At 52.0% G+C, this 27304-nt stretch overlaps 1 protein-coding gene across 1 annotated transcript; it reads left to right on the forward strand.

The window, feature by feature from the left end:
• LEXM (lymphocyte expansion molecule) lies at positions 1–27304 on the forward strand. Its single transcript, XM_043575078.1, has 10 exons — positions 1–129; positions 1120–1207; positions 1672–1836; positions 1955–2077; positions 6631–6762; positions 6917–7060; positions 8648–8809; positions 9843–9968; positions 12087–12220; positions 26286–27304. The coding sequence occupies exons 1-10, from the start codon at positions 80–82 to the stop codon at positions 26356–26358; spliced, it is 1197 nt and encodes a 398-aa protein (XP_043431013.1). The 5' UTR covers positions 1–79; the 3' UTR covers positions 26359–27304.

Here is a 27304-nt window from a genome sequence, read left to right on the forward strand (position 1 = left end):
AGCGGTGGCCGCCAGCGTCCGCGGGAGGGGTCCCGCGGCGGGAGTCCCGGCCAGCACCTCGCCTGGGGGCGCCCGAGCCATGGGCACCAAGTGGTTCAGCGGGGCACCCTTCGGGGTGCAGAGCCACAGGTGGGGCCCTTCGGGGCGCGGCTGGAGCCTGGGGGAGGAGGGAGGGACAGGAGGAGAGACTGGCAGCGTGGGGTGGGGGTGGGGGGCGACTTTCTCTCCCCGTCACACCTGCCGCGCTTCTCTGCCCAGAGCTCTTTTTCACCAACTTCAAGTGATTTGAAGGCGTTCCAAGAACACCTCCTATGGGCCGGGCTCAGAGAGGCCAGGCGGCCCGGCCGGGGAGGAGGTCGCTCAGCGTAAGGGTGGTGGGCAGGATTTCAGCCCAGGTGTCTTTCATTCACACCTCTACGTGACTTCCATGTGCCACCTACTCCGTGCCAGGCACAGCTCTAGCATCTGGGGACACAACAGAGAACAAACAGCGAAACTCTGTACTCAGGAGTTGGCATTCTTGTGGGGAGGGGTGGTTGGAGTGGGTCATAAACCAAAAAAGAAACCTATATAAAATGCTGGGTCGTGGTAAGGGCTGTGGAGAAGAAGCCAGCTGGGAGGGGGAGCCAGTGCTGGAGGGTGGGGTGGGGGCTGTGACGATAAGGTGACTTTTGAGGAAAGGCTTCCGGCAGAAAGGAGGGGACCAGGCAAGGGTGGAGAGAGAAGCAGGAAGCCCGGAGACCCCGCGGTGGCCGCAGTCCTGCTCCTGCTCCACCGGCCAGCTCCTCTGGGAAGCCAACAGCCCCCCGCGCCCCCAGAACTGGCCACACCAGGACCGGGGGCCAGGCCTTGAGCTCTCTCTCGGGGTCTCTGTCCCTCCCTCTCTCGGGGTCTCTGTCCCTCCCTAGGGTTATTATTTTTTTTTAAGTTTATTTTATTTATTTTGAGAGAGAGAGGGAGGGGCAGAGAGAGAAAACTCTAAGCAGGCCCCGCGCTTTCAGTCCAGAGCCCAGAGCCCGACCCGGGGCTTTATCCCACACACGGTGAGATCATAACCTGAGCAGAAATCAAGAGTTGGAAGCTTAAGCGACTGAGCCACCCGGGCGCCCTCCTCCCTAGGTTTGATGTCTCCGCCATCTACCCCAATCAGAAGAAACTCAGCACCTTCACTGAGGCCCCCTACTCCAGGCTTCATTCTGTGCAGATGGTGAGTTTGTGTGCGCGGCTTCTCTGACACTCCCCCTGCCCCTCCAAGCCCCTCACCACGGAGGAGGAGCTGAGCTGTGTCAGGGCCATGCCTGACGCCTCTCCAAGCCCTCAGTCTGGAGCACAGAGCTTGGCTCAGAGCTGGGACCTCAGATGTGTTGATAAATGCAGGGCTGTCGTGAGAACAGCGTGGGTTGGGGTGACGGAGACCCAGGTGCCATTTCTTCTCTGGCACCAACCAGCTGTGAGCTCTGAAGGAGGTGCCACCCCTAAGTGTAAGGGGACCAATGACAGAGGATGTTGTGTTTGTACCTCGAGTGCCACGCCCCTCAGTGCCAGGTTTGAGACGGGGGGGGGGGGGGGGGGGGGGGCGGCGGGCACAGCCGGGTCCTGCCTGTCTACTCCCCCAGTCGGTGAGGAGGACTCACTCTGTGGGTAGACTGGTATGACTGTGCTCTGACTCAGTCCCACATAGGACCTGGAACCTATGGCTACCAGGAGACCTGCTTCAGCAAGAAGAAACTCAGCAAGGAGGTGGGCACAGGCTGGGCCAGGACCCAGGAAGCCACCCGGCTGACCCAGCTGCCCCACTTCCAGTACGAGGCCATCATGAAAGAGAAGCGGTTGCAGGTGAGTCCTCCCAGGCAGCGCTCATCCTGGACGGAGTGCCCCCCTCCTCCAGACTCCCTCCTGCGTGGACGTCCCCGTGGTTCAAGTTGTCACCTTCTGCCTTCTTCTCTTGGGGCAGAAGGAGAAGCTGGGGCCCGGCTCCTACAACCTCAAAGACTTCTTAGAACAGCTGCAGCAGAAACCATGCAGCACCCGGGGGCTGCTCAGCTCGGGGGAGACCCGCTTCCGTGGCCTCGTTGGGGTAGGTGTCCTCGTGTACTGGGGACGAGCCCTCCCGCCCTCGGCTCTGGCTGCAGAGCATGTAGCCTGGATGGTGCTGGAAGCGCCCCTCCTGTACCGCCTCCTTGCCAGGCTCGGCCAGGCTCTCCTCGGGGTCCCCCAACCCCTTTGCTTTCTGCTACCACAGCCTCGAGCCCAGGGGCTGTCATATTTCCTGCGTCTGTCTCCCCCACCAGCCGAGGAGCTCCCTGCTGTCAGGGATGGGTCTGGTTCATCTCTGAGTCCCCAGGACAGAGTCCAGCATACATTGGGTGCTCCACAAACTCATCCATCTAGCCAGCAAATGCTGAGTGAGCACCCACTAAGTGCCATGCACTGTTCTCGGGCCTGGGGATCAAGCGGCGAGGAAGACAAGCCCCTGACCTCCTGGAGCTGGTGCCCTAGTGGAAGAAATGACAGTACAGAGAAGCACGTCATAGATGATCGGGGCTGTGAGGAAAAATGAGACAAGGAAGGGATACCGACAGAGTGATGGAAGTGTAATTTCTGGGGTGGTCCCGGAAGACCTCTGGGGGGAGGTGACATTTGAGCAAAACGCGCAGGAGGTGAGCAACAGAAACTCACAGTAGCTGCAGGAGAGCGTTCCAGGCGGCAGGAACAGCAGGCTTAGGCCCTGAATTGGGCCGGCAGGCAGGAGGCCGGTGTGGCTGGAGGTTGGTGGGGGGGGTGAGGGCGGAAGGCGGAAGGTGGAGAGATGGCAGAGGGGTGAGGGCCAGAGGGCAGGACCGGGCGGCAAGGTGGAGGCTTCGGGATTGATTCCACTGGGAGGACAGTGGAGGGTTTTGACAAGGGAAGGGCTTGATTTATGTTTTCAGAGGAGCACCCTGCTTGTAGGGGTGAGGGGTGGAGTCATCCAGATGGGAGGTGATTGCGGTGAGGGGTAGGGTGGCGTCTGGGTGGGTCGGAACGATCGTCCCGTCGAGTGGGTTTCAAGCTCAGCAAGGGAGAAGGCAGAAGTCAGTCAGTCTGGAGTGAGCACTGTGGTTGGAGTGCCCCTCCCCAGCCGGATGCTCTTGTCTTTTCCAGCTCCTCAAATGGGCCAAGCTCTTTCAACTGGGGCTTTCCTCCTGCCATTCCCTCTGCCGGAAATGCCCTTCTTCTCCCTCTCCCCCTCCCCCAGCGGCCCCTTGGTCTAAGGGACTCCTCCTCAGCCCTCAGCGGTCAGCTGGGAAGCCTGCCTGAGCCCCACTAGGCGACAGACATCTCCCTTTCCCAGGAGTCCTGATGGTGCTTGTGTTTAGTGTTTCTTCCCCACTGGACATCTGCCGGGGTGGCTCACTGCAGGATTCCCAGTTCTTAGCAGTGCCTGGCACACAGTGGGCGCACAGTCAGTATTTGTGGAATCAATCAGGGCACGCGCGCCTACTATAGTCCTTGGTGTTCCCAAACATCCTGTTTACAGCCACTCCGGATGAGGCGCTGGAGGCTCAGAGAGGATGAGCATTTTGCCTCAAGCTGCACAGCTGGGAGGCAGGCAGTGTCCAACCCCAGAGCCCGGCCGTTTCTTCTGCACCTTAACCACCGTGAAGCCTGGAGATTACTCTGTGCATCTTTAGGTGCAGAAGCTGTTAACTGCAGTATAGGGAGAGGGGATGCCTGGAGACATTTAAAACTGAGTCATTACCTTCAAATCTAAAGTGATAATAGCTGACGCTTAGCACCGCACTTGCGACGTGCCAGGTGCTGTCCTGAGCACTCGAGTGTACTGATTCATTTAATCCTCACCACAACCCCGCCCCCCCCACCTCACCTCGTGAGGTAGCCACTAGCATTATCTCACTTTACAGATGAGAAAACTGGAGCACAGAGAGGTTAAGTAACTGCCCAAGGTTGCAGAGCTTCCCAGTGGCACAAGCAGGATTTGAATCTAAGGGGTGCACACAAAGCCCGTGCGGTTTACACATAGGTTGGCTCCCTTGGACTTTGTTCCTTGACTGTCCCTGGAGGACAGGGTCTAATAGCACCCAGCCCAGATGGTGGCCGAGGAACAAATCTGATGCTTCCTTCCTGTGTCCCCAGGCCCCTGCACTGGGGCATCTGTGAGTGTTGGCTGAGCAGGAGGAAGGTTCCACGGCCTGACCCTTCCTTCCAGCTGGCTCTTCGTGCACTTTGTTCCCATTGCTGCTCCATCAGGCCCTGCAGGATTTCTCCGAGCCACTGTCCTGGGCTCAGGGCTAGACAGTGAGTTCAAGGTGTGCCACTGCCCCAGTGGGTGCAGAAGGCAATCCCGGGGCAGCTCATGTCCAAGGCCTGCTTTTTCAGCTGTCTTCTTGCTGTGAGACCTGGGCTGGGAACCTGATGGCCTCCTCTGTCCTCTGGTCCCTCTAGCTGTCCCTCCACCCCTACAGGTCTACAAACGCTACCTGTGTAGGGTGCTGACCTCTCCACTGGGGCCTTCTCCAGTGTCATTGCCAAAGCTGTGGGTACCTGCTTTGGGGGCCCCATGAATCTTTCCCCAGAAAGGATGGGGCTGTCAAGCCCCAACACAGCAAAGGCAATGCTTCCTCCTCTGGTTTCTGAATCTTGTCCACCTCTGGCACTGGGTGATGCCACCACCCGCTCCCTCAGCACACTGTCCCCTCTCTTGGCTCTGGGGACACTAGGTCTGCAGCTCTGGAGTTCCTCTGCCAGCCTCCCTCATGGCTCTTCTCCCCTCGCTGCCACCCTGCCCCCCCCTCTCCCCCACATCAGAATCTCCCCCAGCCCTACTCTTCTCCAGCAATGGCACCAGCAGCTGCCAGAGTCAGAAACCTAGCAGATCCTTTTCCCCACAGTCACCAGGGTCTGTGCTTTTGCCTCCTGTCCTCCTCCTTCCATCCCCACTGCCTCCACCCTGGCCCAGGCCACTGTCCCTTCTCCACCCAGGAGCAGCCTCTTGACCGATTTCCTGGTCCCCTACCATTGCCAGAATGGTCTTCCGAAGGACCCTCGTGTGTCAGAACCAGGTCTGAATGCCTCCTAATGCCTTCAAGGTCCTCCCCACCTTCTTCACAGTGGCTACTGTGTCGGAACCGGCACTTCTAAGGTCACTTCTGAGGTGTACCCAGGCTCATGGCCCTCCCGCCCCTGGGAAACAGCTCAGAAAAGAGCCTGGACTTTGCAGTTGGAACCCTAGCGGCTGCTTCTTTCCAGAGGTAGGACCTTGGACTCGAGGTCTGACTCTCTGAAACTCTGTTTCTCCATCTGTTAGTTGCAGATGGTGCTGATTTGATCTCACTGAGTCACCTCCAGAACCAAATGTTGAGGCTTCTGAAGCACCTAACGCACTGTGCAGGCACCCAGCTTCCTACCTTGGGGGTCTTCTGAACGCACCTGGAAACCCTAGGCCCTAGAAGAAGGACACATGTAGTGCTGTCCTCTGAGGGCAGGGCAGATCTGATGCCATAACTGGCTGACTCCCCCCACCCCGGGGTAGAACTCCCTGCCTTCTCCAGCCTGCCGGGTAGGGCTGCTTCCCCAGGGCTGGTTCCTGGCGGAGGTGGGTAGGGCTGAGCCATCTGTGGAAGCGCAGCGACCTCGTGTGGCGAAAAGATGCATGGCGGCAGCAAACGTTGTTCCAGGTCTCTATCCAAGGACCACCTCCCCCCACCAACCCACCCACCCACCTACACTGCAGGGTGTCTCCGCTCACTCCACTTCCAGAGACCATACTTCCAACCCTGGCAGTGGAACCCCCAGATGCTCATTTCTAGCCACGGTTCTCAGCCTCTCCCCCCTCCTTCTCCGGACCCCCAAGATAGGCGTCCCACCCTGACTTATATGTCGGTGCCCACTAGGGGCTGAGCACTGTGCAAGAAGTTTTAGAGGCATTTAATTTCATCCTCATTGCCCTGGAAGAAAATTATTGCTATCTCCATGTTACAAATGTGGACAACGAGACTCAGAAGGTCTAAGTGGTATGCCCAAGGTCACTCAGCTGTGAAGCAGCCAAGCCAGGATTCAAACCCAGGACTCCAGATCCTTCCAGGCGACAGCACTGTTCAGAGCACAGTGAGAACCCCATTCATGCAAAAGCAGGTGCGACAGATGGCATTTCTGAGACCACCAAAGCCAGCAACTGTCTGGGGTGATAGGGAAGGAAGGCTTCATTCCCGGGAGAGATGGCATTTGAGCTGGCTTTGCAGAATTCGAACTTTCCAAGGCAAAGGGGGCAGGGAGGGCATTTTGGGTGGTGGTAACAACACCAGCAAGCAAAGACACGGAGGTTGGCAGAATGGCTTGTGTTTGGCATACGGCAAGGAGCCCAGTTTGGCTGGAGTGTGGGATGTAGGCGGGGAGCAGCATGAAATAAGTGGGACAGGCCGCCGAGGCCCTGGGGAAGAGTGTGAACTTGGAACTGAAGGTTTGAGCAGTGGTGGAGCTGTGTTGAGGCTGACCATGTTGTGTGTTGGGGGGCGGTTAACACACAAGGTCCCTGAACATCCTGTTCCCCTCCCAGGGCTTCTCTTCTTCAGGCAAACTCAGCATAAGGAGTGGGATTGATGACCTTTGTGTCCCTCCCCCCACCTCTCACAGAACTACTATCCAGGCCCTGGAAATTATGGGGTGAAGGGTAACCCATACACAAAGCTGGAGGAGAAAGCCCAGAACCGTTCTCAGGTCCTCATGTGCAGGATGACCAGCAGGCCACTCCTCTTGGCTCATCAGGTACCCCCTCCTCTGGCCAGGACTTGCCCACCTTCCTGCATAGTCCTGGCGGAAGGGGGAGGCTCCCAGGGCAGATGGGGAACTGAGACCCCGGGAGGCGGTGGGCCTGCTTCAGCAGTTCTCCCGTGGGACTGTCAGCCGGGTTCTGTTCTAGGGGAGTGGTCTGGCACCAGGCACCTACTCCTTCAAAAGTGGCATTGAGACCTACCTGGCACGATCCATGGGCACCCGCGGCCCCTACGACACTTTCTCCGGTGACCGAAGCAAGCCCCAGCCTTATGGACATTACTCTGTGCAGGTATGTACCCAGGCGGGGCACAGAGCACGGGTTCCCCTGCAGATGGCAGCCCTCGCTTATCAGCCCCAGGAGCACCGCCACCCTGCGTGCCAAGCACTGCAGGGCCCTCCCACATGCTGCTCACTTCACCCTCACAGCCTGTGTTCCATGAGGAAGCTAAGGCCAGCCACACAGCTGGTAAGGAGCAGAGCTGGGATTTGAACCCCAGCATGTCTGTCTGACTTCGCCTGCATGCACAGCAGAGGAGGAGCAGATGGTCACAACCCCCCGGGCTGCGTGGGAGACTGGCCACAAGGCCTGCAGGGACCTTGACGGCACGGGTCTGGGCGCCCTGTTATTTTGGAAGCACTTCCCAGGCATCGCAGGCCCGTCTCAGCTGGCTTTGTTAGTGGCAGCTAACAAGCCAGAGGCTGGGAGGCTGGGGAAACTGAGGTAGAATTTTAACTCGACGCCCTCCCCCCCGCCCTTTTCCCATCATGCTCCTGTTGTGTGACCCATAGCACACTGGGCTTTGCTTTCTTCCTGTTCATAGCAATTGGAATTGACTATTTGTCCAATTACCTGTTCATTTTCCCTCCACTGTGCATTCACCCGGTGTGTACTTTTGGGCCAGGTAATAGTCACGGGAGTGACTGCCCCCTGTGGCACTTATACTCCGGCGGAAAAGGACACACGGTCATAAGTGAAACCAACATAGAGTGTCAGCAGGTGGTGAGCGCTCAGAAGCCCTAGGATGGGGGTGGTGAAGGTAATATGTTGACATACTTTGGGCCAATTGGCATATAGCTGCGGAATGAGCCCTGCAGCCCGACTTCTCCCCAGGGCCTTCCGGACGTTCCCATGACCAGCCACTGAAGTGGTCCTGCCGAGCATAGCAGGGACCTTGAGACCCTCCACAGGCCCTACAGCCAACTCCTACTCTGATTGACCCAGTGCCCAGGCCACATAATATTCTTTATTATCTAAAAAGTAATAGACTTTATCTTTAAGCTCATCTTTAGGTTCACAGCAAAACTGAGCAGAAAGTACAGAGTTCCTGTGCACCCTCTGTTCCCCCTCCATGCACAGCCTCCCCCCCACTGGCAACATCCCACCCCCAGAGGGGCACATTTGGTACAATCGATGAACCTAGACCGAGGTCATTATCAGCCAAAGTCCACGTTCACGTTAGGTTTCACTCTGGGTATCGTGTCTTCCACGGGTTTGGGCAAGCGTATCCACCGTTACGGTATCGCGCAGAGTAGTTTCGCAGCCCTGACAGTCCTCTGTGTTCCCCCATCGCGCTGGTGTTTAAATACTGGGACTGTTGCTCCCGCTGAGAACAGTGCGCGTGCAGTAAATGCCCTTGGAATGAGTGGGAAGGTGTAGGAATAGGCAAAAGCCCCAAGCTAAGCGGTGGGCGTGGCTTGGAGGTGAGGTTGCCAGGGCTGGTCGGCCAAGTCCACGGCCAGGGCTGCGGGAGGCAGGGTGGAGAGTAGTGCCTCCTGGCGTGACCACCCACTTTTCTCTGCTGCGGAGGGTCCAGAGAGAGGGCTCTGATTTTCCTGGCATGACGCTTCTGTTTTTTTTCTCTTTTCTGTTTCTCAGAAAAAAAAGCCCAGGGAACTGATGAATTTTACGACCTTCGTGGAAGAGCTTAACTCGCGGCACAATAAGAAGCGTGGGGTTTTTTCGAAAATTTCTCGCAACCCGGAAACCCCGACGGAGAGGATTTACTGGGCGACCCTTAGCCAGTGCCCCCGAAAACTAGTCAGTGTTCCCCCATGGCCTGCCTGCCTACCTTCTTCTCTGGGGAGGGGACTCTCGTGTGGGGGGGGGGGGCATGGGATGGGGCTGGCTCTTCGAGGGGAAAGCTCAGCCTGGGGTGTCGGACCCACCCGGTTGCCTGGTCGTGCATGCACCTGTCACTCTGAGTATGTCCCTCCCACTCTCCAAGGCTCAGTTTGCTTGCTTGTCTTCTGAGCATAACCAAGTGGCTTGAGAGTCAGAGGTTAAGGATTGGAGCTGGCAGGGTGGAGCCTGGCACCTGCCAAGTGCTCCTCTCTCCCCTGGGGAGAGGCCAAGGGGACGCGGGGCAGGGCAGAGCGTGAATAAGGGGTCCACCCTGACAGAGGACTGCATACCTGCTCCCTCTGAGGGGATGGTGGGCTCCTCTCTGGGGTGTGGCAGCCAGTGACCCGGATAGGCTCCCGCCTCCCGCACGCAGGGCCTGCCCCCCCCCCCCCCGCCGGAGAACTGCTAGGGGCTTGGGGAGGAGTGGGGTCTGGATGAATGAAACAGGGTGCTAACATTTCCCAAATGCCCGCTGTGGGCCAGGCACCTTCCAGCGCCCCAAAGTAGGAGTTATCATTTGCATTTCACAAGAGGAAACTGAGGCCCAGAGATGGGAAGGGATGTGCCCAGGCTCCCCCAGCAAGTGTGAGAAGGAAGCCAGCTCGTTTAGCTCCAAAGTCGGTGTGGCTTCCGCTTTCCAGGTTGGAAAAGCCTCTGGGGACCTGCCAGACCCTGTGCGCCCTTGGGAACCTGGAAAGAGGTGTCAGGCTGAGGGGTGGGGTTAGAGTGGGTGACATCTGTTATGAGGGCATCACAGGGCCCCTCCACCCCCCCGAGGATGGGCTCCTGGTGAGTCGGAAGGTGGCTGGGTAACCCCCTCACTGTTTTTGGCTCAAGGCCCAGGGCTGCGGGTGGGTGGGGTGGGCTGTCGGGAGCCCTCACCTGCCCTGGTCCCAGGCTGACCACTGCCAGACCCCTCCAGCTTTCAGCCTTCATTTCTAACCCCTAGGCCACGTCTGGTCCCGGTTCGTGGCTTCCTCCAAAGAAGGAATGCAAACACGTCAACCAGCCACCGTTCCTGCTGTCTTCCAAGCGGATGGGCATAAAGGCCTACCAGATGATTCTGGGAAGCTGGGTGAGTAGGTCTGGGGTGGGGGTTAAAAGGTGATGGCCAGGGAACCCTCTCCTGCCTCTACAGGCAGCACCAAGCCCTCGCACCCCCACACCTGGGAACTGATGCTCTGCGTGAGCCCGATCCCACCTCTTTCTCCCCAGGGGACAAACACCCATTCCTACCATCTTATTTCTCTAAGGCAGTGACTTCCAAACTTGAGTGGGCACGAGCAACCCCTTGGAGGGCTTGTCAAAGCACAGAATGCTGGGCGCCCTGCCGGAGCGTCTGAGTCTGATTCGGTAGCCTGTAGGGGAGCCTGGGTATTTGCATTTCTAACAAGTTCCCAGGGTGATGCCGCTGCTGGTCTGGGGACCACACTTTGAGAACCACGTCCCCCCAAGAGCCAGCTCACGCTCTTATTTTCCCAGGGGGATGCTCCCTCCATCCTCTTTGTGTTTGTCTTAGGGCCTCAGGGAGCAGCTAGCGGACTTGGCCCCTTTCTCATCCTTGGCTGAGCAAGGACCCCTTCTGTCGCCCTCCCCCTCCCCCGAGGCAGCCACCCCCCACGTGTGTGATAGAGCTTTCAGTGTTCTTGTAAAACGGCTAATAAGTTCTTGGGTTTTGTGTGCATGCCTTCTTAATTTATACAAATGGCAGTGGATATTGACCTCATTCTGTTTCTTACTGCTGCCCTTCAGTTTTCGAGTGCACGTTTTTTTCAGGTTCTGATAAGCATACAGTAAAGTGCAGGAATCCTAAGCGGACAGCCCCGTGAATTGTCACAAAATGGGCTCATCCTTGTAACAAGTCCCCAGAGCATTGAAGAGCGCATTTCCAGCGCCCCAGGAGCCCCCTTGACACACACCTCCCTCCCCACCAGGTGGCCCCGTCTTGACTTCCAGTAGCGAGGGTTAGTTGTGCCTGGTTTTGAACAGCTGTTTATTTTTAAGTGTCTCCTGGTTTCCCGGGGGGAACGTTCTGCTTGTAACTTACCTGCCTTCCCACTGCGCCTCCTCCCGCACCCCCACACCTGAGCTCTCCCTCCTCCACCCCACCTGCTCGCCTCTCAGAGTGACGGCTTGGCCTCCACTGTGCCCACACCCTGTCATCCTGCCCGATTCTCAGAGAAACCTGCAGGTCAGCCCTCCACAAGCTGCTTTTTCTCACCCCATGCCTGTACTTCTTGCAAGGGAGAGGTCTTCACTTGGGGACCCCGAATAAGGTGTTTAGGTAAGAGCCGGATGCTGCTAGCACAGGGCTGGCCACTGCAGAGTGGGAGGAGCTGAGGTGACATCCGTCTGGGTCCCAGGGCTTGAGCTCGCCCTGCCCCGGGACGGGAGGCCCACCACCGGGAGCTTGCTCCCCCTCGAGACAGGCCTTTCCCTCGTGGGCAGCAAGTTCAGCTGCACATCCCACTGTGTGTGGCCCCTGGTATCTCTCTCGAGCCACCCTTGGCACTGTTACGCCACAGGTAACTGACCAGCCATTGGAACTGACTAGGTTCCTGACCAGCCATTCTCCTGCCCTCACTAGTCACCTCTGGGCAGGTTACCTTTCCTCTCCTCCTCTTGGAACCTCTCTGTTGCCGCCTCTTGTATCTAGGACATAGGTTTCTGGGTGGGATGGTGTGTTAGCTTCCCACGGCCGCGCCAACAACCAGGCGGCTTCAAACAACAGCAGTTTATCCTGAAACGGTTCTGGAGGCCGGAGGTCCAAAGTCCAGGTGCCGGCAGGGCCGTTCCCTCTGAAACCTGCAGGGGAGAATCCTTCCTGGCCTCTTTCTAGTTTCCGGTGCTAGCCGGCAGTTTTTGGAGTTCCTGGGCATGTGAATGCGTCACTCCCTTCCACCGCTGTCATTGACGTCACTGCCACAGGGCTGTCTTTTCCCGTGGGTCTCTTCTAGAAGGACACCGGTCTCATTGGGTTAAGGGCCCGCCCTACTCATGTGGGGACCTCATCCTTACCAATGACATCAGCGGCCATTTCCAGATAAGGTCACTTGCCGAGGTCCCGGGGGTTGGACTTCTACATGTCCCTTTGGAAGACGCAGTTCAACCCCTAACAGATGGAGTGGGGAGCAGCGTGGGGAGAGCCGGGAGGCCCGAGTTCACATGTCCCGCCATCCTCTCCCTGCTACAGAACCCCGTAGGTGTGGGCCGCTACCTCAACACCTGGCTAATGGAGACGAAGGACCAACGGCAGCGGTATCGGTCCCTGTACCTGGGTGGATCCAAGCGCTACCCCTCTGACCCGGCCTGGGACAGGGTCATGCAGTGAGTGCCCCTGGAGCTCCCGCGGCGGGGGAAGGGCTTACTCTGGGGTGGGCTGGGATGCCCTCCTCCCCTGCCCCCCACCTTGTGCTTGCTTCCCATGGGAACACAGCTGCTGCCCCTGGTGCCAGCCAAACAGCGAGGCAGTGGAGAGAGTTCAGATCCTGACCCTGCCTGGCTGCCGGGCTGTGTGAGGCGGGGCGCATCCCTTAACCTCTCTGAGCGTTGGTTTCCTCAACTGTCAGATGAGCGGAGGGCTGTGAAGCCCCCGATGAGATACTCTAACGCTCCTGGTGAGGAAAAGGGACTCAATGCTAACTCCCCCACTCACAACCCACACCAGCTAGGCGCTGCCTTGGGTGGCTTCACCACACGGAATCTCAGTTTCTTGGTGTTCACGACGGGCTTGATAAAACTGGTTTCCGGAAGCCGTTGTGAAGCCGAAGGAAAAACGGTGCACGAAGTGCCACGGCTAACTGTAAAGCAGTGCGCAAATGCTAGCTGCTGCCTTATTTATTGACCTAAGAGGCCATCGGTTGCAGCGTGATCTCATTTTCAGAAATGTCAAAAGGCGAACAAACGCGCACTCTAGATTATTTTGTTGTTGGAAAACCCGGTGAGGGCACGGGGACCCGATTGCTCAGGGAAGACCGACTTTTAAATGCTTATTTTTATCAACATAGTCCCGTCGTGTCTGCCTCCTTGATTTATGCTCTTGGTTTGTGTCGGGCGGGGGGCGGGGAGGGGGCTTTTTAAGAAAAGGGGATGAGCAGTAACATTTCTGATAGACCACATGCCTGAAAAAAAAATCTTGCTTCCTACCTGCCCAACTGATCACCAGTTTGGCTGGAGGTAAGATTTTAGGTTGGGAACATTTCGCCCTTGGAATGTTGAAGACTTTGCTCAGTCGTCTTTGAGCTTCACGCATGGTTGAGAATTCCTGTGCCGTTCTGGTTTTCTGCCTTTTGCATGCAATCTGCACCTGCCTCTCTGGAAGCTTTGAGGATCTTCCCTTTGTCCTTTGTGTGCTGAAACTTCATGGTGAGATTTAGTCTTAAATTGTCCTCATGTGAGTCTATTTTCACCCATAGTTTTGGGTACTGTACCTACCGGGTTCTTTCCATCTGGGACAATCATCTGGGGAAAATCAGTTGCATTTGTGTCTTTGGGAATTTCCTCTCTTAGGAAGGGGAGATATCGTGGTGTGATGCTCTGTTTTTGTCATGCTTTTTTGTGGTTTTTTTTTTTTTTGTGTGTGTGTGTGTGTGTTTGTTTTTGTTTTTTTCTCATTTTCTGTCTCTGCCTTTTCCATCCTCCTCTTTGGTAAAATTTCCTTGTCCTTATCTTTGAACCCTACTGTTGCCTTTTGAAATTTTGGCTCAATCTTTTTTAGTTTGCACGAGTTCCTGAGTATGGGGTGCCTGGGGGGCTCAACTAAGCATCTGACTTCGGCTCAGGTCACGATCCCGTGGTTTGTGAACTCCGGTTCCACTTCGGGTAAGCCCTGTGTCTCTCTCTTTCTCTCTCCTCTGTCTCTCTCTCTCTGCCCCTTGCTCACTTGCACCTTCTCTCTCTCTCTCTCTCAAAAAAAAAAAAAAAAAGAGTTCCTGAGTGTTGTGTGGATCCCTTCCTTTCCCTTCCCTTCCCTTCCCCACTTCCTTCTGGTAGCACCCAGTTCAGTGTCTCCTACGCAGTATGTTCTTTAATCAAAGTAACAATGACAGTTTACCTTTGGTTTCCTTTTGCTCCCGGCCTGACTGTGCTTCTTCCAAGTGCCTTATTTCTTTTACTTGTCTTGCTCCCATTTAAGAGGAAAGCACTGAACACTGCTGTGAGTGTGGGTGGGGCTTGTCAGTTGGCGGCTTCACCGGGAGTGATTGGATGAAGGTCTAGTCGTTCTTTTGGAGGACCCTCAATGTCATGGTTGTAGGTGTTTTCTGTGGGACCATTCAGCTTCTCTGGAAAAGCATCCTGCATCCTGCAGTGGGTGAATGCGGTTACTTGTGTTTAGGCGGAGGAGGCAGGGGAATCTCAGACAGTGTATGGATTTCCACCTACTCCCTCTATTCTGACCAGGGTGCCTCTCTGCCCATCTTCTGCTGTGCCTGGTGGGTGAGGAGTAAGGTGTGTGTGTGTGTGTGTGTGTGTATCTAACATTCCCTCTGTTTTCAGCCATCGGACCTGCGCCTGCTTTTTGAGATACTCCTGCCTCTAATTCCTGGGTCCCAGAAAAACACGTTATACCCCATGTCCCCTGATATCAACCTCTCCCTTTCTTGTTTGTCTATTTTTAAGAAAAATTCTGTATAGTCCTTTTAGCAGATTGCAGAAGAAAGTAGAGAGAGTAGAGATAAATGCATGGATTCATCTGCTTTGTTTAACTGAAAATCAAATGGAACACTTTAGGGGCGCCTGGGTGGCTCAGTAGGTTGAGCATCTGACTCTTGATTTCGGCTCAGGTCATGATCTCATGACCTGGGGGCTCGAGCCCCGCATCGGGCTCTGCACTGACAGTGTGGAGCCTGCTTGGGATTTTCTCTCTCTCTCCCTTTCTCTCTGCCCCTCCTCAACTCATGCTGAGTTTCTCTCTGTCTCTCAAAATAAATGAACTTACAAAAATAAAAATAAATTAGAAAGTCAAATGGAACACTTTGTGCAAAACCTTTTTCTTCCTCTTTCTAGTCAAGGTGGTTGGGTATGTTATAAGTGTTCAACCAGGACCAGAGAGGGGAGCAACTCTCCCAAGGTCACACAGCAGGTGAGTGATAGAGCTGGGACTCATAGCCAGTCTTTGTTCCCAGGGCAGGGCCCCTCCCTTATACCAATGCCCACGTGAGGATTTGAAGGTTCTAGGAAGAATGCCATGGGCTGGTTCTTGACATTCCTCTCCGGCCACCCTGTCAGCAAAGCCCCATTCTATATACTGCTTGCTCAGCACAGGCCTACAGGGAAGGGAAGGATGTCCCATGCCCGTTAGACTTTCTCCCCTGAACATCGGCCTTCCCCTTGTGTCCAAACTTCCCCTTGACCCCTGTAATCACATCCAACGCTCAGGTCTGTGAGGTTGTAGGATTTCCCTTGTGATCTGGCTTCGAATTCTCTCTGCCACTTAGCTGTGTGACCTGGGACAAGTTACTTGGAGACAGACCTTCCTTTGAACAACGAGAGTGCACGAAACAATCCACTTTGCGGAGTGTGCACTGAGGACTGAAGGAGAGGATGCGTGTTGTGGACGCTGAGGCAAGTTCCTTGTCTCTTAGCAGCTGCTCTGCCTTTGCAGAATTCTGCATTTTAGTTATAGAAGCGGCAAGTCCTTTGCAGAGGCTTGGAAGGCACATCATCCAGGAAAAGGAACTACAGTAGTTTAACTCACCCCCTGCTGTCAAAAACCTAAGGAAAAGCCTCTATTTCAAAGGAAATTAGGCAGGGATGGGGGAGAAAGAGGAGGGCATTTGAGTCCTGAGGGAGGGTGGGGGCTTTTAAAGAAGAGGCCAAGATGAAGGCTTCTCATGAAGTCAAGAACAAGACCCTGGCCCTCTTCAGCGTTGTTGTAGAGGTTCCAGCAAATGCAGTAAGACAAGAAAAACAAATAACAAATACAAATATTGGTAAGGAAGGGCAAAGTATCACAATTTATAATGCATTTACCTAAAATAGTCCACGGGAGTTTATTTTATTTTATTTTATTTATCTTGACAGAGAGAGCATGAGCAGAGGAAGGGCAGAGAGAGAGAATCCCAAGCAGGCTCCGAGACTGTCAGCTTGGAGGCTGACACGGGGCTCAGTCTCACCAACAGTGAGATCATGACCTGAACTGAGAGCAAGAGTTAGGCGCTCAACCCACTGAGCCACCCAGGTGCCCCCAACAGAGTTCATTTTAAAACTGTAAAGATGCAGGGTGCCTGGGTGGCTCAGTCAGCCAAGTGTCTGACTTCGGCTCAGGTCATGATCTCATGGTTCTTGAGTTGGAGCCCCGCATGGGGCTCTGTGCTGACAGCTCAGAGCCTGGAGCCTGCTTCGGATTCTGTGTCTCCCTCTGTCTTCGCCCCTCCCCCACTCACGTGCAGTCTCTCTCTCAAAAATAAACATGAAAAAAACTAAAAAACACAACTGTAAAGACGAAGAGTTTCCTCTGATACTGCAGCCACAATTAATAGAAAACATAATTGAGAGAAAGGAAAGGATCTCATTCTTAGTAGCAATACCAATGATAAAATGCATTGGGATAAACTTTTAATTTTTTTTTCAATGTTTATTTATTTTTGGGGCAGAGAGAGACAGAGCATGAACGGGGGAGGGGCAGAGAGAGAGGGAGACACAGAATCGGAAACAGGCTCCAGGCTCTGAGCCGTCAGCCCAGAGCCCGACGCGGGGCTCGAACCCACGGACCGCGAGATCGTGACCTGGCTGAAGTCGGACGCTTAACCGACTGCGCCATCCAGGCGCCCCAACATTGGGATAAACTTAATAAGGTACAGTTAAGGCATACAGGAAGAAAAATATAAACCTTTACTAATAAAGATGTCAAAATAAAGGCTTGAAAAACTGGAGAGAATACCACGTTTATTGATGGAAAGACTCCATGTTGGAAAAACAATAATTCTCCTCATTGAGGTACACATTTAATGCCATTTTGCCAAATTTGGGGGGGCTGTCAAGGAGAACTGGATATATTTATTTTAAACTTCATCTGGAAGAGTAAATATATGTGAATATTAAAAATAGGAGAGGGGTGCCTGGGTGGCGCAGTCGGTTAAGCGTCCGACTTTAGCCAGGTCACGATCTCGCGGTCCGTGGGTTCGAGCCCCACGTCGGGCTCTGGGCTGACGGCTCAGAGCCTGGAGCCTGTTTCCGATTCTGTGTCTCCCTCTCTCTCTGCCCCTCCCCCGTTCATGCTCTGTCTCTCTCTGTCCCCAAAATAAATAAACGTTGAAAAAAAAATTAAAAAGAAAATAGGAGAATAATCATCCTATTAAAAATATATTTCCATATGCGTAGACAACACAGTCTGGAGAACTAGGCGCCATCCTGTTGCTCGTGGTTACCTGTGGAGGGTTACCAGGGTCTTTTGCACTTTGTTTTATTTCTGAGATGTTTAGGTTTTTCAAAATAAGCATGTAACATTTTTATAATCAGGAAAACAAAAAAGGCGAATAGAGGACAAATGCTCTTGAGACAGACTACACAAATGATAGGTTCTCCATGTAGACCCATCTCCCGCCAAGAGTCACTTTTGTTTTCCAGACCTCAGTTTTCCCATCCGTAAAAGGGTAATGGTTTATACCCTACAGGAACATGGTCAGGCTCAATTAAGGCCAATGAATGCTACCGAATGGAAGCCAACCAGCAGGTCCCTGTGGGTGTTTAATTGTGAGACTGTGCATGATTTTCCCTAGGGCTCTGGTTTGACATTGTCCATGTAAACCTGACCCGTTGGGGCTCTTTCTTGCGTCAGGAAGATTGTGTCATGGCACAGTAGGTAGGTCATAAGGTGGGAAAAAGGATTTCTTTATAAACTTACTCTTTTTTTCTTTTTGACAGAGAGAGAGAGAGAGAACAATCAGGGGAGGGGCAGAGAGAGAAAGGGACAGAGAATTCGAAGTAGGCTCTGCACTGAGGGTGGGGCTCAGGGCTTGAACTCAACGAACCATGAGATCATGACCTGAGCTGAGGTTGGACACTCAACCGATTGAGCCACCCAGGTGTCCCACTTTTTTTTAATGTTTATTTATTTTTGAGAGAGAGAGAGAGCGCAGGGGGAGGGCCAGAGAGAGGGGAGACCCAGGATCTGAAGCAGGCTTCAGGCTCTGTGCTGGCTGTCAGCACAGAACCCAACGTGGGGCTTGAACTCACGAAAGGCAAGCTCACGACCTGAGCTGAAGTTGGGTGCTTAACCAACTGAGCCACCCCGGTGCCCCTATAAGCTCTTTCACTGATTCATTTAAAAAGTCTGCTCCATGCTTGGTTCCATACAGCAGCAATAGTCTCTCATTCACTCACCGAGTTTTTCATTTTCTGATTTCCTATTTTAATTTCTAACCGTTCTTTTTTGATTTCTAAAATGTTCCTTTTAGCAACACTATTCTCTTATTTCATGGACACCATGTTTGCTCATACTTTGAAGGTATTATTGATTAAGACAGTTTGCCTGATATCGTCTCGTTTTATCAAATCCTTTCATTTTCCTGTATGTTTGTTTTGGCATCAGATTCCATACCAGAGATTTTTCTGAAATGTCTGATATTTCTTGGCTGTGCATGCGTATCTAACCGAAAATCCTACTGAAGGCTCTGGGGCACTTGTTAATTGTGGACTTCTCCATAGGCTGACCAAGCTGCGGATTTTCACTGGGGGAACTTCAGTGTCAGGGTTGTTAGACCTTTCGTCTTTTACCTTGGCTGGGAAAAAAAACTCTTCTGGAGGATCAAAGCCTGGCTGGCAGGGCTCTAAGTGGAAGAGCCTTGAGGTCTCGATATTTAGCGGTCCAACTTCCACTTGATTCTGTTGTAAGGGTGGTACTCGTGATCTCCTCTGTGCCTGGTGTCATCTTGTATAGAGACCCCCTCTGTCTCCAGAGAATAAATTCCCCAATCTTCATCCATGAAGGACACTCTCATCTGGCTGCAGAGAGCGGGGAGGGAAGCATCCTACGCAGACTCTCAATCAGTAGCCTTGTTTCTGGCCCCACCTTCATTCCTATTCCAGAAGGACCGGGTGCTGCTAATTCTTCAGTCTCTGGAGTGAGAGAATTCCTGAATTTATCTCCTACTGGCTTACGTTTTAGCTCTCTTGGGTCTGCCAAGTTAGTTGCCATTCTTCCATCTGCGTTTTAACTTCCAAAATATTTGTTTCTTTACTGCTGCCTCTTCTTTTGGTCCCCGCGAGTAATATGCTTTTCAATTTTTATTCCTTAACTCTTGTTTTCGTGGGATTTCAGAAGGGAGAAAAATTAATGTAGGCGTTCCGTTCGCTTAAAGTGTGGTGAAATTTCCGAGTTTCAAAGGTAAAAATAAAAATCTTGTAAGTTTCATCTCTGAAGAGACCAATAACCTACAACTTAAATAAAGGACAATCAGACATGTTGGGGGCTTCTCTTCTGAAACGTGGCTAGAAAACAGTGTTTGTAGAATTCTCTGTCTAGCCAAACGGTCATTCATGTGCAAGGCAAATAGAGACGCCTAAGGATTCAGGATGTATACCAAATGTATCTTTTCTTAAAATATTACTAGGGGGCGGGGCGCCTGGGTGGCGCAGTCGGTTAAGCGTCCGACTTCAGCCAGGTCACGATCTCGCGGTCCGGGAGTTCGAGCCCCGCGTCAGGCTCTGGGCTGATGGCTCGGAGCCTGGAGCCTGTTTCCGATTCTGTGTCTCCCTCTCTCTCTGCCCCTCCCCCGTTCATGCTCTGTCTCTCTCTGTCCCAAAAATAAATAAACGTTGAAAAAAAAATTTTAAATATTACTGGGGGGGATACTCCAATCAAATGAAAAATGGATTAGCATGGAGAGGTCTAGAAAGGGGAAGACATAATATGTAGGAATATATCTGCCTATGATATGCCAGATAAATGTAACCACCACGGCCACCAACCACCAACAAAAGTGGCAATACCAATACGAAGCAAAGTAGAATTCAAGGCAGACATGTGAAATGGGACAAAGGTGAGTAATCACGATAAACAATAAAATCCATAAAGAAGTGATAATAACTTTGAACCTTTACACCCCAAATGACAGTGACGAGCTCCCACAATCATGAATAGACTGGTTTGAGAATCTGACAGTAAGTCTATATAAATAATTATTTTGGAGGGTTTGAATAGGTGTATTTTACTCCACGTTGTTTTGAGTTACTCGTGGAAGATTTATAAAAGTTGATCCTTGGGGCACTTGGGTGGCTCAGTCAGTTAACCATCTGACTCTTGATTTCAGCTCAGGTCATGATCTCACAGTTCGGACTCTGCACCCTGCTTGGGATTCTCCCTCTCTCTCTCTCCGTCTCTCGCTCTGCTTCTCCCCTGCTTGCATGCACCCTCTCTCTCTCAAAATAAATAAGTAAACTTAAAAAAGAAGTTGATTCTCTAAGAAAGCCTCATTAAAAACTAAGTTTAAAACATCCTACATAGAAAATTTGGGGTCACTGTTTCTAAACATGACTCAATAAGACAAAACATTAACAATGAAAGGATAGTCCCCCAAACCAAGTACTTGGAATTAGGAAACACTCTTCTAAATAGCTCTTGGGTCTAAGAGAAAGTCACGTTGGAAATTATACGCTCTTTAGAAATGATTCACAACAAACTCTATATCGAAATCTATGTAATGTCAAAACACCAGTTGGAGTGGGGCGCTTGGGTGGCTCCGTCGGTTAAGCATCGGACTCTTGATTTCAGCCCAGGTCATGATCTCACGGTTCGTAGGTTCAAGCCATGCATCAGGCTCCGTGCTGACAGTGCAGAACCTGCTTGGGATTCTTTCTCTCCCTCTCTCTCTCTCTCTCCCTCTACCCCTCCCTGGCTCACTCTCACTCTCTCTCAAAATAAACAAAAATTTTAAAAACACCAGTTGGAGTAAAATTTCTACCTTTGATTTTAATATTAACCAAGAAAGATCGAAACCAAAAGAAGCAATCATTTGACCCTAGAAGTTAAAAAAAAAAAAATGAAAACATAAAAATAAAGCAGGAGTCAAGAATTAATGAAGACGAATGGAAACTGGGCGGATGGGGGCGCTGTCGCTGGCTCCCCACCACTCAGTGCTGATGCCCTCTTGTTAATCCCCGCCTGCGGCTGGTCATAATCCTGTGTGCTAGTGGGTGGAAACACCCACAAAGTCCACAGACTGTGCCTGCCATAGAAGGCAAAGGATCAATGTCAGTGCCGCCTTCCCCGTCTTATACAGGAATAGGTGAGACCTGGAGGCGTCAGGTTTTGGAGGCAAACACGATAGGTCCTCAAAGCATGTGCCGGCCAGACCAGGAAGGGCAAGTGTGGGAGAGTTGTGAAGTCTCTTTTTAGGACGCTTAGTGACAGCTAATCTGTTTCACCCTCACTCCCTAGCCTCACCTGCTTCCTCCCACCAAACCACAGGGTTCTGGGCTTCCAGCCAGGCAGCCTGGGATTTAGCTCCTTTGTGGGAGAGGTAGCCTTTTGGTTTTCATTCTTTAGAGCTATGTAGGCAGTAGGTGTTTCGTAAGGATGCTTGACCGACCAGTGGAACATTATTTTGCATCTAGCCACCTTTCTGGCTCTTACAACCACGTCTTCTTTTTTTTTTTAACATCTGTCTGATTTTAATGTTCCTTCCTCCCCCGCTTTCTTTCTTTCTTTCTTTCTTTCTTTCTTTCGTAGGCTCCACATCCAACGTGGGGCTTCAACTCACCACCCTGAGGTCAAGAGTCACCCACTGTACCGACTGAGCCAACCAGGAGCCCCGCAGCCAGCTCTCGTGTCATCTGACCCACCCTCTGGCTGTGTGGACTCGAGCACTCTGTGCCCTAGTCAGGCCACACTTTGCACCACTCTCCAGGCCTTGGCCACACTGTGACCTGCTCTTGGGACCTCCTCCCGCCAGTTCCTGTCTGGAAAACTCCTATCTATCCTCCACGGCTCTACATAAACGCAAAGCCTTTCCTGATTTTTCCAGAGAGCGTCTCTTTATTCTCAATCTCTTGGGATCCCCAGGTCGAGGCACTTTTCTCCTTGTTGTAATTATTTATGCGCGGGCTGTGGTCCCTACTGGACACAACTTCTCCTGTCTGGACCTCTAGTGTCTCACTGGCATGCATAGAGGGAGCTCGATGAGTATGCGTTCAAGGATGAGTCAGTGCATTCCCTGGTGAAAGAGTCACGTCTGGATGACTCCATGAACGGAACACGTGGGAAACTGCCAGTTTGGTTTGGCAGAAGTTGATTTTTCCTTCTAAGCTTTTTTTGCCGGACATTTGCTTATTAGGAAAAATTTCAAACGTACGAAAACGTTGAAAGGATTTTTACCGTGTACACCCATATACCCACCACTTAGATGATGTCATTAATGTTTTACTCTTGCTTTATGACATCTCTTGGTACCGATCGATCCTTCTTTTGATCTGTTAATCATCTTCTAACGTCATACATTTCAGGTAAATGGGAGACCTCGAGACACTTCCTCCTGAATGCTTCAACCTGCATATTACCTTTTTAACAGTTTATTTTGCTTATTTTTGTTTATTTTTAATTAAGAGCTTTTTAAATGTTTATTCATTTTCTTTAAGAGAGAGAGACACACACACGCACGCCCACACACAGAGCATGAGCAGGGGAGGGGCAGAAAGAGAGGGAGACACAGAATCTGTAGTTGACTGCAGGCTTCCAGCCCTCCAGCCCAGAGCCCGACGTGGGGCTTGAACTCACGAACCGTGAGATCATGACTTGAGCTGAAGTCAGACGCTTAACCGACTGAGCCACCCAGGCGCCCTCCTGTTTTAGCATTTTAAACGAAAGTCATATTCCTTATCCAGACATCTAAAATGGAAATAATAAAATATCCATTCTTTGCAATAATGGTGACAATTAATTCTTATATTCTTGAGCATATTTATAAGGTACAAAGTGATTTTGTGGGCATTTATTGTATACCATGACTTTATTTTTTTTTTAATTTTTTTTAATGTTTATTTATTTTTGAGACAGAGAGAGACAGAGCATGAATGGGGGAGGGTCAGAGAGAGAGGGAGACACAGAATCCGAAACAGGCTCCAGGCTCTGCGCGGTCAGCACAGAGCCTGACGCGGGGCCTGAACTCACGGACCGCGAGATCATGACCTGAGCCGAAGTCAGACGCTTAACCGACTGCGCCACCCAGGCGCCCCTGTATGCCATGACTTTGAAAGGTAGATATTAGTCTCAGTGTTTTCCAGTTGAGACAACTGGAATTCGGAGAGAGAGCAGTTTCCTGAAAAGTCGCTGCCCGTCAAGAGCACGCGTGTGCACGGTCTTCACAGGTTCACTGAGCAGCTGCCCCGTGCCAGGCACATCCCGACTGCTGGAACATTGCAGAAGACAGCCAGACAGCAGTTCTGCCCCAGAATGGCTCCCAGCTTCGTGCGGAAGGCACTCGCCCCTTTCTACGGTCACAGGGCAGCAGGGAAGGAGAATCAGGGCAAGTGGGACCCAGGACTTCTGTCTCTCCATCCAGAATGCTTTCTTCACTCTTTCCCCCATGGTCTCCTGGAGGATGAGGCCAGGACCTCCTGGAGGATGAGGCCAGGACCTGGCTCTTCGAGACCGGGAAGGCTAAGGCAGAGGAAATCTTCACTGTGGCTGGTCTCCCTGTTCTCACTCCACCTACCCTCCCCCGATCCGTTTTCTTTGACCTCCTGGGCCTTTGTATATGCCGCTTTGGTGGGAGATTTAGGAGTTTGGCCTGGAAGAGGGACTCAGGAGGCCAAACTACACGTTTACTGTGCGACACGGAAGTCTGGTGACTGCCATAGAGACCCTGTGGCACCAGAGCTAGATAGGGCCTTCAGCTCCAAAGGAAGGCAGAGAGGAGAGGAGGCCATATGTTTACTTTTCCTTTCTTCCTTCTTTTCCTCTATCTTCCTTTATTTTCGGCAGGGGTGGGTAGGGATAGAGGCTTGAGCATATCTCGGGGCTGATGGGCCAGGTAGAAGCCGGTGATTCAGTTGTGAGGTGGTGAAACCCACAGTACAGGCTGGAGGGGTGGTCACCCTAGCACAAAAAAAGATCGACCTAGGAGGAGGGCAGGAGGCGGGGAAGTCATAGCGATTGATGAGCCAATTGCGTGTTTGCTAGGGGCCAGTGGTTTTTGCTCAGAAAGGCAAACGGGGCAGGGAGGGAGGGATTGATCTGGAATCAGGTACATGACAGAGGGCTCAGCCAGATGCTGTGGAAGCGTGGTGTGCAGAGGGAGGAGCCAGTCTGCCTGGGAAGGTGGTGCAGAGACAGAGGGCATCCCAGGCTGCCAGCATGGGCGCGGAGGGGTGAATAAGCCTGGCCTGTTTGGAGGTGGCTGAGTGATTGGAGGACAGGGCCCAGGAGAGGCTCTGGCAGGTGATGAAGCAAGATAAACCGCTACAACAGGATTGCAGCCTCTTCATATAGGAATTTGGCCTTTTTGCAGACAAATACCTATAATTCAGGTCACCAGTAAGCTTTCCTCGGAGGAGGTCTTTGGAAAGGGCCACTTGGAAGGTGTAATCTGGGGGTGGGGCTTGGCTTTGCCTCCTCCGTATCTCTTCTTTGGCACATTAAAAAAAAAAAAATGGGTGGCCTGCTTTCTTCTATTAAGTTTCGAGAGTTCTTTATATATTCTAAGCACCCATCTGTTTTCAGATGTGTGGTTTGCAAATATTTTCTCCCAGACACTCAGAAGGGTTTTAATGGGAAGTAGGTCTTGTGTTTAAAATAAAATTTTTAATGGTTATTTATTTTTGAGAGAGAGAGAGAGAGAGAGAGAGAGCGTGAGCCCAAGCAGCCCTTGTGTTTTAAAGATGTGTTCTGTGGCATCGTGGGGTGGGGCAGTGGGAAGCAGGTGGAGACAAGAAGGCCGTCTTAATGGTCAGGGAAGAGCTGAGGCTCTGAGCCAGGCCAGAGGCCGTGGGATGGGGAGGAGTGAAGACCCACCAGATGAAAGTAAAGACCTGTTTTACCCTGGTGAGCCCTCCCTCCCACCTTTCTTCCTTTGACAGATATTTGTGGAGCACCTATCGAGCACCAGGTAACAGTCTAAGCACAGGGGAAGTATCCACAAAGAAATCAAAGCCCTGGAGGGCCTGGGTGGCTCAGTTAGTTAAGCATCTGACTCTTGATTTTGGCTCAGGTCACGATCTCATGGTTTGTGAGATCGAGCCCTGCATCGGGCTCTGTGCTGACAGCATAGAGCCTGCTTGGGATTCTCCCTCTCTCTCTGTGCCCCTCCCCTGCTTGTGTGCTCTCTCTCTTTTTCTGAAAATAAATAAATAAACTTAAAAAAGAAAAATGAAAGCCCCGCCCTTGTTAAGTTTACATGTTGGTATGAAAGAGAATAAACACATAAGTGTGTGTAACATAAGGGCTGATAGATGCTGTTTGAGACACAAAGTGTACTTATTGAAATGTCATCTTCCAAGTGGCTCTGGGAGTGGAACTAGAGTTCCATGAACTAGAGTCTTCAGGGGTTCCCTTCAGAGGAAAGAATCAGAACAATGCAAGGGTCACTGGACTGAAGTCAGGGGCTCTGGGCTGGAATTCTGGCCCTCACTCTGGCCACCAGTGTAACCTCAAGAAAGTTCTCTCCTCCCTCTGGCCCTCAGTCTCCCTCTCCCTCTCCCTCTCCGGGGTGGGTTAGATGACCTTTCAAATGCTAGGATTTCAGGGTGCCTGGGTGGCGCAGTCGGTTAAGCGTCCGACTTCAGCCAGGTCACGATCTCGCGGTCCGTGAGTTCGAGCCCCGCGTCAGGCTCTGGGCTGATGGCTCGGAGCCTGGAGCCTGTTTCCGATTCTGTGTCTCCCTCTCTCTCTGCCCCACCCCCGTTCATGCTCTGTCTCTCTCTGTCCCAAAAATAAACGTTGAAAAAAAAATTAAAAAAAAAAATGCTAGGATTTCATATTTGGAGTTCTTACAGACCAACTTGAGGGCTTTGATGAGCCAAATTGGTTCTTAAAACCAGGTTGTTTTTTTTTATTTATTTATTTATTTTTTTTTTTCAACATTTATTTTTTTTTGGGACAGAGAGAGACAGAGCATGAACGGGGGAGGGGCAGAGAGAGAGGGAGACACAGAATCGGAAACAGGCTCCAGGCTCTGAGCCATCAGCCCAGAGCCTGACGCAGGGCTCGAACTCATGGGCCGCGAGATCGTGACCTGGCTGAAGTCGGACGCTTAACCGACTGCGCCACCCAGGCGCCCCAAAACCAGGTTGTTTTGTTACTAGAAGTCATCAATTTTGTTCTCCTACCCAACATAGGATCCCTTGGGAAGCACAAGCGACAGGTACCTTTTCATCCCCCATGGGTGCCCTTCCCAAGGATGGGGGCTCACTTCCTTCCAAGGGACACGTTTCATTTTCTCTTTCTGTCTTTTTAAAGGGAAAGGATCACACCTTTTACTAAGGGGAAGTGCCCTCCAACAGTGGATTACAATTCAGATCCTACTCCTTAAAGCTGCATATGAAGGACATCCTGTGATGACCAGAGGGCCCCAAAAGCCTGAAGACAAATTTGGGGATGGGAGGATAGGAGTGGGAATCTGGGTTGGGGGGGGCGGGTCTTGGAGAAAGGACACATGGGAATGCCTGGAGGGGAAGGATATAATGGGAATGCTTTTGCTGGAGACATCTACCTGGAGGTCACATGGTCTGCTGGGACAGCTGGGGCCAGATACTTTTTGCTATGAAAGATCAGTTATGCTGAGAATTCAAACTAGCCAGTGACATGAACATGGGAGCCAGACAGCAGATGGACTAATGGGGTGGAATGTGGTTGACACTCTTGGAACCTCTTCTAAAGTCAAATTGCTTGACTCCCTGATTATTAAAATCCAAAAAGAGGTGGAAAAGTGTAGTATATGTCATAAGACAGCTCTAGGCCCCCTTCTGGTGCTCTCCATCTCCATCCCAGGATGCTTCTGGAAGCTCAGCAGGGCCTAATGCTACGTATGAGGAGGCTGCTGGCCTCCAGGCAAGGTGCAGCCATTGGGAACAATCGATTTCACCCGTAGAGTTCAGCCTTGTGAGCACACCAGTCTAGCCTATAGATGGATCTGTGGGGCTGTTCACAATGTCATCTTCTTCCCTCACTGTTTTGTGTCAGTGAGAGATGGCAGGAGTGTGTTGTCCCTAGAAAAAAAGGAGGCTGGGACACCACTGCCTCAGCCACAAAACTCCACTCTTCAGAGTGTGAGTATATTATAAAAGGCAGTTACTTTCTCATTTAAGTCAAATGACTGTTTTAGAAGAAGTAAAACTGTCTTTATGCACAGACATGTTGCCTATGTGAAAAAAAAAACCCACTATGAGTATTTTGATGAGCCAAAATACATGTGGATGAGATCTAATAAGTCAGCTTTGCAAGTTTTCAGGAAATAAAATCAACATATCAAAACCAAA

This window comes from Prionailurus bengalensis, chromosome C1 (genome assembly GCF_016509475.1).
Source record: "Prionailurus bengalensis isolate Pbe53 chromosome C1, Fcat_Pben_1.1_paternal_pri, whole genome shotgun sequence".
Classification (NCBI taxonomy): domain Eukaryota; kingdom Metazoa; phylum Chordata; class Mammalia; order Carnivora; family Felidae; genus Prionailurus; species Prionailurus bengalensis.